This window comes from Mastigoproctus giganteus, chromosome 6, assembly GCF_048544385.1.
Source record: "Mastigoproctus giganteus isolate SK-2022 chromosome 6, ASM4854438v1, whole genome shotgun sequence".
Lineage (NCBI taxonomy): Eukaryota > Metazoa > Arthropoda > Arachnida > Uropygi > Thelyphonidae > Mastigoproctus > Mastigoproctus giganteus.
The window spans coordinates 14,909,254-14,924,294 of record NC_143580.1 but is presented as its reverse complement, the minus strand read 5'-3'; the positions used below and the strand labels follow the sequence as shown (position 1 = coordinate 14,924,294).

Here is a 15,041-nt window from a genome sequence, read left to right as displayed (position 1 = left end):
ATGAAATTAAAAGTACTCTTCACAATCTGCAATTATCTCGAAATATTGTGATGCGATGCATCGATAAAATGAGTAAAAATGTGAGTGAACAATTGTGTGCTCATGTCCTTTTCTTTACAACTGGATGAATCTACAGACGTCAGTTATACAGCTCAGTTGCTCACTTTTATTTGTGTCATTTACAATGATTCTGCCACTAGAGAAGAACTGCTAGGTATGGTTTCATCAAAAGAAAGAACTAGAGGTCTTGATATATTTAAAGCATTCAAAACTTTTATTGAAAATATTAAATTACTACTATTTAAGCTTGTATCAATAACAACAGATGGAGCTAAAGCAATGACAGGGCATCTTAACTGAGTCATCACATTGTGCCAAAAGGATGATGAATTCCCAGATTTTTTGAGTTGGAGAAATCAATTAACCGCCAACTCTTAAACTACCTAGAAACCTTCCGTCTGATCAACGATCGCCAGTATGGATTCCGTCAGTGTCGATCCACTGGTGATATTCTGGCTTATGTTACCCATTTATGGACTAATTCAATGGAAAGGTTCGGTGAAACACAAGTAGTTGCTCTTGACATCTCAAAGGCTTTTGATCGTGTTTGGCATAAAGGTCTTCTAAACAAGCTTCCATCTTATGGTTTGCCAACTGTTTTTAGTAATTGGTTATCCAGTTTTCTCTCTGATCGCTCACTGAGGGTGATGGTAGATGGCTCTCTGTCTTCTAACTTCTCCACTAATGCCGGTGTCCCCCAAGGTTCAGTTCTTTCCCCCACTCTTTTCCTCTTGAATATCAATGACCTTCCATTGACTGGAAATCCTATCCATAGTTTTGCCGATGATAGCACATTGCATTCAACTTTCCATTTTGAGAAACCTTGTCCAGCTCAATCAGCTTCAAGTTCTCGAAAATCTGCTGCCAATTCCTTAAATGCCGATCTTCAGGTAATTCTCCAGTGGGGCAAAGACAACAGTTGATTTCAACCCTTCTAAAACTCAATCTTGTCTTATATCTCGCAAAAAGGATTCTTCTGCTCCTATGCTTATCTTTAGTGACACTCCGATTTCTAGGCAAAATGATATATCTCTTTTGGGGATTACCCTGACTTCTAATCTCTCTTGGCACAAGCACATTACAAATATTGCTTCCTCTGCATCTAAAAAACTTGGTTTTCTCTTTCGCTCTCGGCGTTACTTTTCTTCCAAACAGCTGCTCACTCTGTATAAATCGCAAATCCACCCTACCATGGAATATTGTTCCCACATCTGGGGTGGTGCCCCCAAATCCTCTCTCAGGCTTCTTGATTCCATTCAGAAGAGGGCAGTTAGGTTAATTAATGATTCATCTCTAACAGAGTCTCTCCACTCGCTTTCTCATAGACGCACTGTTTCTGCTGCATGCCTCTTCTACAGATACTTCCATGGGCACTGTTCTTCTGAATTGGCTTCTATAATTCCCGCTCTCTCTCTTTCAAAACAGTCTGAACATGTGCCGCCACCAGCCAACATCCATTTACTGTCCAACTTCAAACCCACAGAACCAACTTTTCATCTTCCTCATTTATTCATTCAACTGCCGTTTTCTGGAACAACCTTCCTTCATACCTATTTCCTGAAAATTACAATCTACAGAAGTTAAGTCCAATATCAACAAATATCTTCTTTCGTCTTCTCAACCTCCAACCCAAGCACGGTACTAAGTACTATAGGTTCTAATACCTCTCGTGTTTGGGGTTCTCATAAAAAAAAAAAAAAAAAAATCATCCACCAAAAAGTGTTAGCCAGCAAAAGATTAAATACTAAAAGTGTTATGGACATAACTTTCAAAATCATGATTTCCATCAGAGGACAATCTCTTCAAAGGAGACTTCAAAATGCAAATCAATGAAAATGAACCAGATCTGATATTACACACAGATGTGAGGTGGCTGAGTCAGAGTAGGTTTCTACAAAGATTTCAAAATTTGCCAAATGAAATTAAAAAATTTGTTGATCAAAGGAGAGATGATTATTAGCAGCTACAATATACAGAGTGGTTGTGTGATTTGGCTTTTTTGGCAGATTTTACCAGTAAATTAAGTGATATGAATTTGGAATTACAAGGAAAAGATAAAAATGTGGGTGACATGATTAGTAGTATTTCTGCATATAAATATAGGGAGATTCTTTGTCTTTGTTTGTTTCAAATATGAAAAAGGCCGATTCACATAGATATGTGGAACCAAAACAGAAATTTAAAAGTTCACTGCATTTTTTTACATATGGGTACTTTTCTTGGCAAACATATTTCCAAAAGTCTTTTTCTGATGATCTGGCTTTTAGGAAGATATCGTTTTGCAATGTAATAATTTCATTTTCAAGTAATATTTTCTCCATGTGAAAAATCTCAGCAATTTTTCCTGCAATTTGTTTTGTGTCTAAGTTGACATTAAATGGATAAGAAATATATTGAACAATGTCTTCAATTGGCAATGGCTAAGTATCTCAAAGAAAAAAAATTCAATCATTTTGCAAATATGCAAAAGATTCGGGAGGAAGAAGAAGTACAACAGTCGATCAGGAATTCACAACAACTGGAAACCCCCAGGAATAGATAACATCCACAACTACTGGTACAAAAAGTTCAGCCGCACATACAGGCACACAGCAGAGTAGTTCACCCAGATAATACCTAGGCACCCTGGTTGTGGATGATTTTGAAACCAGATTCAGTGATTTTAAAACAATTGAAGACATTGTTCAATATATTTCTTATCCCTTTAATGTCAACTTAGACACAAAACAAATTGCAGGAAAAATTGCTGAGATTTTTCACATGGAGAAAATATTACTTGAAAATGAAATTATTACATTGCAAAACGATATCTTCCTAAAAGCCAGATCATCAGAAAAAGACTTTTGGAAATATGTTTGCCAAGAAAAGTACCCATATGTAAAAAAAATGCTGTGAACTTTTAAATTTCTGTTATGGTTCCACATATCTATGTGAATCGGCCTTTTTCATATTTGAAACAAACAAAGACAAAGAATCTCCCTACTCTTACAGACTTGCATACAGAAGATACTTTACGGTTAGCCTTATCACAGTATCCCCGATTTTGAAAGCTTGGCAGATGACATGAAGACACAAACATCACATAAATTAAAATTTTAAATACATATGGATTTAAAATAAAAATTCTGAATTGTATTTAATTTTAAAATTTATAAACGACATGGCTAAGGTAAAGAAAGCCAACGCGAGAATCATTATCGGAGTTCAAGAGAGGGCTGAAATTTATGTATGGGTACACCCTCCGGACTGCCTCAGTCTTAAGGTGTTTATCCCCCTTCCCGCTGTTTTAACCTGATAGGAAAATGACTTCTACAGACGGTGCATATTATTGGTAGTTGCAGTAGAAGTCATTTTCCTATCGGGTTAAAATAGCAGGAAGGGGGATAAACACCCTAAGACTGGGGCAGTCTGGAGGGTATACCCATAAGTAAATTTCAGCCACGAAGGCATTACACCCATGAACTCCAATAATCTGCTTTTGATAATAAGAAAATACTAATCAATACATTGTTATCGACTTCTACTCCCATTACCAATAACACGCACCATCTGTTTACCGAGATTGCAGTGAGAAGCTGCAGTATTGGGAAATGCGCTTGACCGCTAAAAGGTTCCTGAAGTTAACCGTGGTTCTCATGTTGGCTTTCTTTACCTTCGCCAGCAACATTTTTCAATATCTGTTGATTAACTTTTTTAACCATGTGCAATGAAATTCTTGAGATGGTAGATCACAGCACATTTTGAAGAAAAAAAAAGTAGATCGCATCACAAATTAAGTTGGCCACCCCTGCTATACATCATGACAGTACCCACCCTTCATGCATTGCCATTACTAAACTTTTGAGAGAACTTCATGTTGTGGACTATATTACATATCTTAGGTCCTTTTCATCTTCTTCAGCATTTCCATCGCCTCCTTACCCTCCTCATTTATAATTTAATTTTAGATTACTGTGACCAACAAAAATGATGGCACTAGGCCTTATAGGCCCACCAATTTCTTTTCTTTTTTTTTATTTCAAGTTTATAAAACTTTTTAAGTGTACTAAGATTCAAGCTTAACCTCCTTAGCAACTTTTTTCAAGGGACATCAGCATCCCTTGAAAAGATAGTGGTTATGGGCTCTGTTTCTTTTTGTAGTATTTTTGTGTTACTGTTTTAGTAGTGCTCATTCTTGGGGATGTGTCTCCTTTGGGTGAGGAGTGCATTCATTCTTCTGAGGATAAGTGTTGCTTTGGTACTTTTCTTTTCTATTCATAATGTTATTTTTATGTTTATTTATTAATTTTTGTTTTGATATAAGGATTTGGTTAGGTTCATAGGAGCAGAATAGCATCTTGCTTTACCTATAACTGTTTTAATTGCATTAATTAATTTGCTGTATTTATTTTGTGGTTCAAGTGTTTCTTAAATGTAATATAATTTAAAACAATATAACCATGTTTTCATTCCTATAATAAATTATTACTTTAATATTTTTTGCCCAGGTTAAAATGGTTAAAAGGAAGGTATGGATCCTCTGTTCTGCATGGATATTTTTACCTTTAATTTGACTGAAGTTCACCTTTCCTTAGATTTTTGAAAATGGGTTTAGTTATTTGACGATTCCAATAATTCAAAGTGGTGGTGTCTCATGGGGCAGTGAAAATTGCCATCTGATAACAGATACCTTAAAGATGCATTAAAGTAAAAGGAACCATAAGAATACTGTTCTAATGAAATCAGTTATTTTAAATGGCTTGTCAAACCATTCACCACATGCTCATTTCTAAAAAGATGTAACTGATATTAGGGAAACTTTTTTTTAATATGAATTATATTAAAAGTATAATTTAGATAAATTATTTAATATAATTCAAAATGAATTATTTGAGTATGATTGATTGGGAATGAGAAATGGGAAGAAAGTGAGAGACTACTTCATTATTTAGTGTTAAACTAATAATTGTCTTTTCATAATTAGCAGTTTGAAACTTTGTGCACTTGTTCATTTTTTTATACTGATTCATAATTTTCTATATTTATTTATCATTATGCCTATTATATAATGTTTATTTTCATTTATCATTTTTGGCATGCTTAAAGAAGGAGGAAGTGGGGTTATCCATGGTGACCCTATTTCCCTTGTGGAGAAAGGACGTGCTGGAAAGTCAAGTGCATCGTCATTCTCTAGTGAAGTAAGTGATGAAGAAACAAGGGAAGATTCTGGAGCTGTGGCACAACCATTGCTTGACAATAATGTGCAGCAACATCATTATGAGAACAGTGCCTTTCAAAATATAGATGATTCTCCAGCTGCTTCAAATCATACTCTTTCTGGTTGTGGAGATTCCATAATGGATGTAAGTAATACATAAACATTTTGCCATATAATAGTAATTAAAAATTTAATGTGTTGCAATACAAGTATTACTATTTTTGAATTAATAGTATTAATATTAGCCATATGGTGCAAGGAAGCCCCAGATGTTTGCTACACCAAAAAAAAAATAAAAAATAAAATATATATATATATATATATATATATATATATATTAAAATAAACTACCTCTGTGATTCCCTTCTCCTCACATAGGTATGTATCCATCTGACTTGAATTTGCCCAAGTTTTCAATCTCAGTCACCTATGGAAGCAACTTATTCTAGTAATTAAGAGCTCCAATAGAAAACTTCCTACAATCCAGTCTAAACCTCTTTCTGGTAATTTGAATTTATGACTTTATGACCTCTAGTTCTGGAATAATTTATAACAGTGTAAATTTTGCCCTCATTCATTTTACCTTCTCCTCTCAGAGCCTTATTTACCTCAGTTAGATCCTCTTACTTTGATCCATATCATCAGATAAAATTCAATGATATTGGCAAATACCCATGCACCATCTTTGTTCAAATATATCCTGCCTCTACAAAATATTGGAAAATTTTGAATGCATGTTAATGCTTAATGCTATTTTTAAATTGAGTACATTTTAATATATACAAAATGTATATCTGAGGACATATTAGTCTATTGAAGCAAATGAAATTTGAGGGGACAATAAGTAACAGCTGTTATTTTTTGAAACAAAATGTATTTAATGAAAGTGGAATTGAAATATACAGGTACATGCTAGTTACAGTGGGTATTGCAGTACAGCTCAATTTTTTTAGCAGCGAACCTAGCAAACATGTTTGAAAATAGCACACATATGTTGTCAGTGTTGCTCACCAGGAAATTTTGTCCTTTAGCTGGAATTTAAAACACTACTCATGTAACTCAAACTTAATGCTTGGTAATTATCACCTTTCTAGTGCCATGAAAAAACATCTCACTGGACAGAAATTCACTCTAGTGAGGAATGCGATTACTGTGCAATTCACTCTCCTCTTATGCACTGCTAGGATGAATGCATCAGTGCTTATGAATTGTATCAAGAAGCAGGTGACAATATGTACTTTTATTTATGCCTTCAAATTTTGATATTAAATAAATTTTATTCAAAAAAGTAAGAAGTATTACTTATTTACCTAATTACCTTATTTACCCTAATTTTTTATTGTATAATTAAAATAGGAGTAGCTTTATTTAATAAGTAGCCTTATATTGGAAAGTAGCTAGTATACTGATATGTTCGATTTGTTTTGCACCTTTAATTTTACATTTAGTGCAAATTTTATCTGCTGTAGATATTTTTGCATTCTGCTATCAACTTAGCAGTTGATAAAATGGAAGTAAAACTAAAAGGTAAACTGCAGCCATTATCAGTCCACTGCAGGATGGAAGCCACCTTAACGGCGATTCATGTTGAGGGAAATGGGCCATAATCTGCCATGCTGGTCCAGTGTGGGTTGACAGATCGACTGTATTTAGCAGTCAGGGGCTTGAACCCCTGTCTACTCGAAGAGCATCTGCTACAGCACTCCTGCTCCTGATCACTTGGCTACGGAGGCCAACAAAATGGAAGTACTTCATTATAAAAAGGGAACAAAATCAGAATTCTTGTTTCCTTGTGTGCCATCTTTAATTATAAAGATTGTAATTATAAAATATATATTCTGTTTATAATTTTATTTAATAAATAAAACTTGGCAACTAGGCATCTCAGAAGTGACCTGTACAGGGTTTTGAGGTTTAGATTAAATTGTAGGAAGTTTTCGTTTAGCCAACGAGTTGTTGATTGCTGGAACAAGTTGCCTTTGCAGATAGTTGAAACTGACAGTTTGAATAAATTCAAAGGTAAACTGGATGGTTACCTATATAAGGAGAGAAGTGTGTAATTTGTATTTTCTTATTTACTTGGGATTTTTTTTTTTTTTTGCTAGTGCAGCAAAAACTTGTGGCTTCCTTGCCCTATACAGCAAATACTATTACTGTAACAAGTTTAATACTATTAATAATATATGATGTGTATATAAGATATGTAAATAATGTGTATAAGATGTGTAAATTAAACTGTTATGTAAACCTAAACTATTTACTAAATACCAGAATAGCATTAGCAGAGGCACATGATGTAAGATAGCAAACTTATACAGCATCAGCAAAAAAAAAAAAAAAAAAATATCCCATTTCACACATCCATTTGCTGTAAAAGTTTGTCCAGTTCTTCTTTGAAACTGTCTTTCCTCAATTTGAATTTATGCCCCCTCAGGTTCATAATCGGAGAAATTCCATCGGCATTGAGCCTGCTCAACCCATTCAAGGCCTTATACACCTCAATCAGATCACCTCGCAAGTGCCTAGCTCCAGATGATGCAATTTGTAGAACTTAAGCCTTTCTTGGTAAGGGGACCCTTTTGTTCCACTCACCAATCATGTCGCCCTTCTCTGTATCTGTTCTAACAAACTCCACATCCTTCCTAAAAGCATTATAGCCTTAGTTGCTAATGCGCCAATAAAATCCAAATCCAATCCTTCCTAAAATGAGGTCTCTAGACCTGAACGCAGTACTCAAGGTGTGGCCTGACTATTGCCTTATACAAGGGGATTATCACCTCCTTATCCCTACTAGCAAAATTCCTGTATATCTTTGACAAGACCCCATGACCTGCTCTGGCAGCCTGTCTGCACTGCTCAAAAAACTTCATATCTGACTGCACAATTACCTCAAGGTCTTTGTCATCCTTTACCACCCTGAGTGTAGATCCGCACAGTTGGTGTGTTTCTCTGGGATTACTTCTACCCATATGCAGTACTTTGCATTTGTCAATGTTAAACTTCAGTTGCCACTTCTTAGCCTGTCTTCCCTACTTTTCTAGATCCTATTGCAGTAGCATACTGTCATTAACAACCCTGCCAGCCTTTCTATCATCTGCAAAGTTGGACATTAAGTCTGATATACCTTCATCAATATCATTGATAAATATAGAAAACGACAATGGGCCCAACACTGAACCCTGGGGGACTCCACTAATAACATTAGTCCACGAAGAGCAGCTTGTTTGTTTGTTATTTGGTTTTTAGGAGCATTAGCAACTAAGGCCATATTGCTCTGGGGATATGCGGTGGTCATTCCCTGACCTTTCTGCATTCTCCGTATATGGTGGTCACGGGCCGAAGAGCAGCATCCATTGATTACCACTCTCTGTCTTGATCCATTGATTACCACTCTCTGTCTTCTCCCACTCAACCACCCTTTTATCCATTGTAGCAACTTACCCTTAATACTGTACTGCTCCAATTTGTACAGTAGTCTTCCATGTGCCACAGTATCAAAAGCTTTCCTAAAATCCAAGTATATGATATCAAAATTATTTTTTGCATCCAGTTCCTTTGTGACCACATCATCATATCCAGTCAGATTAGACAGACAAGACTTCCCCTTAACAAACCCATGCTGTGTCTGAATTATTACTGCAGTCTTGTCTAGATGATCCTGCAATGCTTCTTTAACCATTGACTCCATTATTTTCCCCAGAACAGAAGTTACCATGTTTTCTGTAATAATTCCATAATAGAAGCACCCTCTAACATCTAAAACATTTTTCTGTAATAATTCCATAGTGGATTCTGCAATGCTTCCTTGACCAGTGACTCCATTATTTCCCCCATAACAGAAGTTAAACTAACAGCTCTGTAATTACTTGTCACCCTTCAATCCCCTCTTTATGAATTGGGGATACATTTGCACATCTCCAGTCCATGGGGTCCTCCCCTGAGTCCAAGGATGGTCTCATTATTATGGCTAAACGTTTGCTTACTTCTACTACTACTACTACCCCTTGTTCCTTTCTTATGTTTAATTTCAAAAATTTCTCCTCCATTTTGCTCTCAGTTATTACAAAATTATTAAGCTCTGCTGGAGTTAAATAAGCATCTATCCTCCACTTCCCTACAGAATTGCTTGAAATCATCACAGCAAATATAAAAAAAAAGGTATAGTAACATTTTTTATTATATAACAGTAGTGTTTATCAGCATATTCTGGGACTGTCCCAGTGTGCTTGAAGCAGTCATAGTAATGGACACAGCGAAGATAATTTAAATCACTTTTACAATGACTGGAAAGTAGCCAGTATACAGATATGTTCCCTTTGTTTTGCACTTTTACATGTAGTTCAAATGTTATCTGCTGTAAATATTTTTAAATAAATCTTTATTTGTCCTACCAAATATATAGTAGTACCCTGGTAAATTACAAATTCCCTTCATGGCAGAAAATACCAACTGATTGCATTCTGCTATCAACTTAGCAGTTGATAAAATGGAAGGAAAAAAAATGGGAAGTACTTCATTATAAAAAGGAAACAGAACCAAATACTTGTTTCCTTGTTTGCTACCTTATCATTTCATGACCTTCAGTTTATTTCATTATTAATAGAATATGGAATCAGTAATATGTAATTATTAAGTATATATTATGTTTATAATTTTATTTAATAAATTATAAATTTATATTCAAATTGTTATATTTATCTTATGTTGAAGAATAAATATAAAAAAAAAATTATATATTTTTTTATATTTATCTCCTTGCCTTGTCAGTATCAGTCCTAATAAAACTAGAAAAGAATGTTTTCTGATTAATTAATAAAATGTTTACTAATCCTTTTTAACAAAGAATTATTGCTAATTAAACAATTAGTATAATTGAAGTTCTATTTCTATCACAGTAGATATTTCTATGTTATAACTTCATGTAATTCTTACTTTTTTTGTTTTTTTTTGCATGAGATATTCAACTAAATTTTATTAATTTGATCCAGGACCACTTGTTTGATGTGAGCGATTTGCACAGTACCATAGAAGATCAGGAAACTGGAAATGTCACCCGCTGTGGGGCCCTCGAAGTAGGTTTTGCATATGATGTTCCCTCACGTAAAATGACAGTACATGTTTTGCAGGCACAAGATTTACCATCTCGTGAACGTGGTGGCGCCAATCACGTCCAGGTATACAATTGAATTGAGTATCTCTCTCCTTGCCTTGTCAGTATCAGTCCTAATAAAACTAGAAAAGAATGTTTTCTGATTAATTAATAAAATGTTTACTAATCCTTTTTAACAATGAATTATTGCTAATTAAGCAATTAGTATAATTGAAGTTCTATTTCTATATATTTAGAAAAATACTTATTTATTCTTTTGCCAGTTTAACAGAGGAACTTGAACACAAATTCATATTTTAGTATGTTTTTTTAATGTTAATGATATTAGATAAATTGAAACTAATGATATACTGTTTTGTCTTTTTTTTTTTTTCCTCACATGGACATATGCAATTTACATATGCATTATTGGATCATTATTTAAAAAACAAACCTTAAATTTCGATTACCTACCAGCTTTTAGAAAAATACAATTAAAAAAAAAAGTAATTTTTTGCATTTTATAATTTTTGTACATAAAAAAAAATTACGAATATATTAAGTTTCTCTGTTGATATATGTTTCCAAGCATCACTTAGGTCTTCTCTCTGATGAGTCCACTGGTAATGTGGACTCATCAGAGGACACCACTAACTTCATAGCACATATCCATGCTGATGTATCTGGGTGGGTCCTCTCTCTGTATTTATCACCTATGGCATGAAAATATTAAGGTGGGACTAAAGAAAATACATTTTTGGTGATGCATTATGCTTAAAATGCAATAATGGCTATCACTCTTAGCATTAAGCATCGATTGCATATTGTCAATGTAATTTTTCAGAGTGTGGTTTCTCAGAAAAATTTTAGTTGCTTATTTAAGAACATTTCAAGCCACACATCTAACATAATTTGAAGTTTGATTAAAAGCACTGGTTCATGATTGCATAAATTTATGGACTTGCAGAAAAGCCCTCTCTGATCTTTGCTTTGCTATGTTGTAATTTCTTTAAGTAGAGGAAACCTGTTTTTCATCAAACATAGTTTGATGTAGAATGTAGGCAAAAATCTATTGAAAAGATGTGCACCCAACAGCTGATCATAGACATTTTTTGTTCAGGAACTAAACCTTCATGTAGTGCTATTCTTTAATAACCATGTGCTGAAACCAAGGCCATTACTGAACTGTTTTAATCACAGAAAAAGAAGCAATACAGTCCTTCACTTTCAGGTAACCAAAGATATGTAAAACAGTATCATGTCACTAAAGATGTATAACCAGTATGTTTTAAAAGACAGAAACTGAATGGTAACTATTCCTGTTATATAAATAGGAATAGTTATCATTCTCACCCAGAATTGCTATCATTCCATTCATTTTCATTAAAGAAATTAAATTTCCTTTCTTGAAGGAAAACGTAATCTATTCTGACATAATTATTTCTGCAAAAGATAGAAATAATGATTTCTTAATATTTACTGGTTAGTGAATTTTAATTTTTTTTTACTTTAACACAAGTAATGTAAAAAATTTTATGATTTACTTTTAAATGGATAGGTGAGTTTTTTCTTAATTGTTTATTTTTAAACAAATAGGTGAGATTATTGTTGCTGCCTCATAAAAGGCAAAAGTTTAAGACCAAAATACGACATGGAGGTAAACCACAATTTAATGAGAACTTCATATTCAGTCGCATAACACCAGGTAAGCAAATTTTTTTTGGAATTTGATTTTACTCTGTTTAACTTAATTTATATTTTCAGAAAAGGAGGATAAAATTAATCATAACTGTTTTTAATAAACTGATGGAAAACTTTCCCATATCATAAAAATTAAATTAGTTTTATTGAATTAATAAAATATTGGTCAGGAAAAATAAAAGTTTTACATTCTTGCTCTAAATAGTCCCGCTTACCTTACTGACAGAATTTCTGAAGGAGAGGATGTCGAGGGTTACTTTCTTTCTAACAGAGAGATAATATGCTATGACACAGGTTGCAACACTGAAATCAAATGCATCTGAAAACTGGAATAGATTCATTTCCTTTCAGTTTGTGGTGGCATATTATTTTTTTGTATGATTTAGGAATGATTCTGAGCATTGATCAGACAGTTGTTTGTCTGTTTGTTTGTTTCTTTCTTTCTTTCTTTCTTTCTGTAAAAAAGAAAATTTCAAATTCCTGCCTTTGTCCTGATGACAGAATTACATACTAGAATTCAGAAATGCCACTTAATTTGGTAGTTGGGACTGTTTAGGATGAGAATTTTAACTTTATCATGTGGAAAAGCATTTCATTTAACTTATCAAAGTTATTATTACCACATAATGACCTTCTGTAGTTACATTAGTCAGACATATTTGCTTTCCCAGAATTTTGCACTACATATTGGGGCGCCTCCATAGCCAGGTGGGAAGGAGCAGCAGTGCGCAGCACACGCTTCTTGATTAGACCGGGGTTCGAGCCCGTCACCACCAAATACGGAGGATGCGGAAAGGTCATGGAATGACCACTGCATATTCACGGAGCAATATGGCCTTAGTTGCTAATGCCCCTAAAAACCAAATAACAATAACAATAACTACATATTGGTAATTTAGTTTTAATTATAATGTAATTACTGTGATAGTCAAGGATCAAATGATGCTGCATACAGTAAACAAATATATTCACAAAGTAATTTCATAGTTAAAAAGTAATTCCGTAGTTTTAACATGCTTGAAATTTTAATATTTAATATATTAAGCATTAAAATAGTTATTATTTTAACTTCTGCATTTATCAAGTGTCTCTAATGGTGATGAATAGAATTATTGTGAACTTTATATAACTTTTTTTTTATTAACAGCTGAAATACACTAATTCCCTATTTAATGGGATTTTTCTGTTAGAGAAGGGTTTGCTTACTATGACCATCCAGTTTTACCTGGGTTTCATATGAGTGGTAAACTAATTTCTTGGAAGCTGTTTTGGGGATTATTATAATGATATTTTTCATTAATTTTACAATTTTAATTTTTATTAATGATATATAAGTGCTTGATTAATGAAGCCTGGAGCCCATTAGCAGTTTTGTGTTGCTTATTTAAAACTTACAGTTGGGGAGTTCAATGTGTACAGAAAGGAGAGGAAGGGAGGAGGGGTTACAATGTTAATTAAGAAAAACATAAAATCTAAGGACGTGCATCCAGTTAACATAGATGGGCAGTGCAATGTTGAGTCAATTTGGTGTGACATAAGCACTAGGAAAGCAAAAATGAGAGTAGGGGTGTGTTATAGGCCTAATGATAGTAATAGTAATTATGGCATGTGATGCAAGAAAGCAAGCGTATTAGCTTATGTAGCATCAGCCAAAGAAAAATCCACACAACCATTCCCTCTAAATGTTTGTCCAGTTCCTCCTTGATTTTATTTAACTTATCAACTTCCACAACGACAGATGGAAGTTTGTTACAGCAATTAACCACCCCCTAACTAAAGGCAAATTTCCGCACATCTGTTGTACAACTGTCTTTCCTCAATTTGAATTTATTCCCCCTTAGGTTCGTAATCTGAGCAAGTGGAAGAATCCCATCAGAATTCAACGTGCTCAACCCATTCAAGGCCTTATACACCTCAATCAGATCACCTCGCAGGTGCCTAGTCTCCAGCCACTGCAATTTTCAGAACTTAAGCCTCTCTTGATAAGAGGATCCCTTCATTCTCCTCACCAATCTTGTTTCCCTTCTCTGTACACACTCAAGCAAATCTACATCCTTCCTAAAATGAGGCACAAAGTTGTACACAGTACTCAAGGTGTGGTCTGACCATTGTCTTATACAAAGGGACAATCACTCCTTTTCCCTGCTAGCAAAATTCCTGTATGTCATTGACAAAACCCCATGACCTGCTCTTGCAGCCTGTCTGCATTGATCAGAAAACTTCATATCTGACTGCACAATTACTCCCAGGTCTTTTTCATTTTCTACCACCCTAAGTGTAGTACCACACAGTTCGTACGTTCCTCTGGGGTAACTTCTACCCATATGCAGTACTTTGCATTTGATTCTAACGAGTACAAGGAACAATTGTACAGAGAAATAGAATGGACCAGTAAATCAGATTCTCTTATAATGAGGGATTTTAACTTCCCAGATATTGACTGGAACTAGTGGTTTGGTCACTTGCACACTAGTAAGACTTTGTGGATTTATTGGATGACTGTTTTCTGCAGCAGCATGTTCGAGAGGCAACCAGAGAGTGTAATACTCTCGATCTGGTTATCAGTAGTAATTATTCTTGCATTAAGAATTTGCAGATAAAGGAACCACTAGGTGGCAGTGATTACAGTGTACTGATGTGGGATTTACTTAAAGATATAATTACCATCAGGGGGAAAGGGAAGGGTTTTAGCTTCAGTAAAGGTGAGTACAGTGGTCTCAGACAGTTTTTAAATTCTGTACCAACTGATGATGTTACGAACAACAAATTCTAAGTGGGAAGCATTCAAGGAACTAATTGTGGAAGCTACTAGGCTTTTCATACCAATGAAGAAATATTGTTCAAGGTTTAGGCCTAAATGGATGTCAGATGAACTAATGAGACTTGTGGCAGAGAAGAAAAATGCATGGGATGCATATAATTTATCAGGCGACACAGAAGCCTATGGTAGATATAAGCTAGTTTGTTCTCGAGTCAAATATGAGATTAGGCAAG

General features: G+C 34.4%; 1 protein-coding gene across 2 annotated transcripts in view; it reads left to right on the top strand.

Annotated features, from left to right (window-relative positions):
* Syt14 (Synaptotagmin 14) overlaps window positions 1–15,041 on the top strand; it is a 125,369-nt gene that overhangs the window by 75,179 nt on the left and 35,149 nt on the right. For both annotated transcript variants that reach the window (XM_090374972.1, XM_090374971.1), the window contains exons 4-6: window positions 5,146–5,402; window positions 10,246–10,431; window positions 11,943–12,051. In XM_090374972.1, coding sequence (XP_090231098.1) covers window positions 5,146–5,402; window positions 10,246–10,431; window positions 11,943–12,051 — 552 coding nt within the window. The remainder of the gene's footprint in view (window positions 1–5,145; window positions 5,403–10,245; window positions 10,432–11,942; window positions 12,052–15,041) is intronic.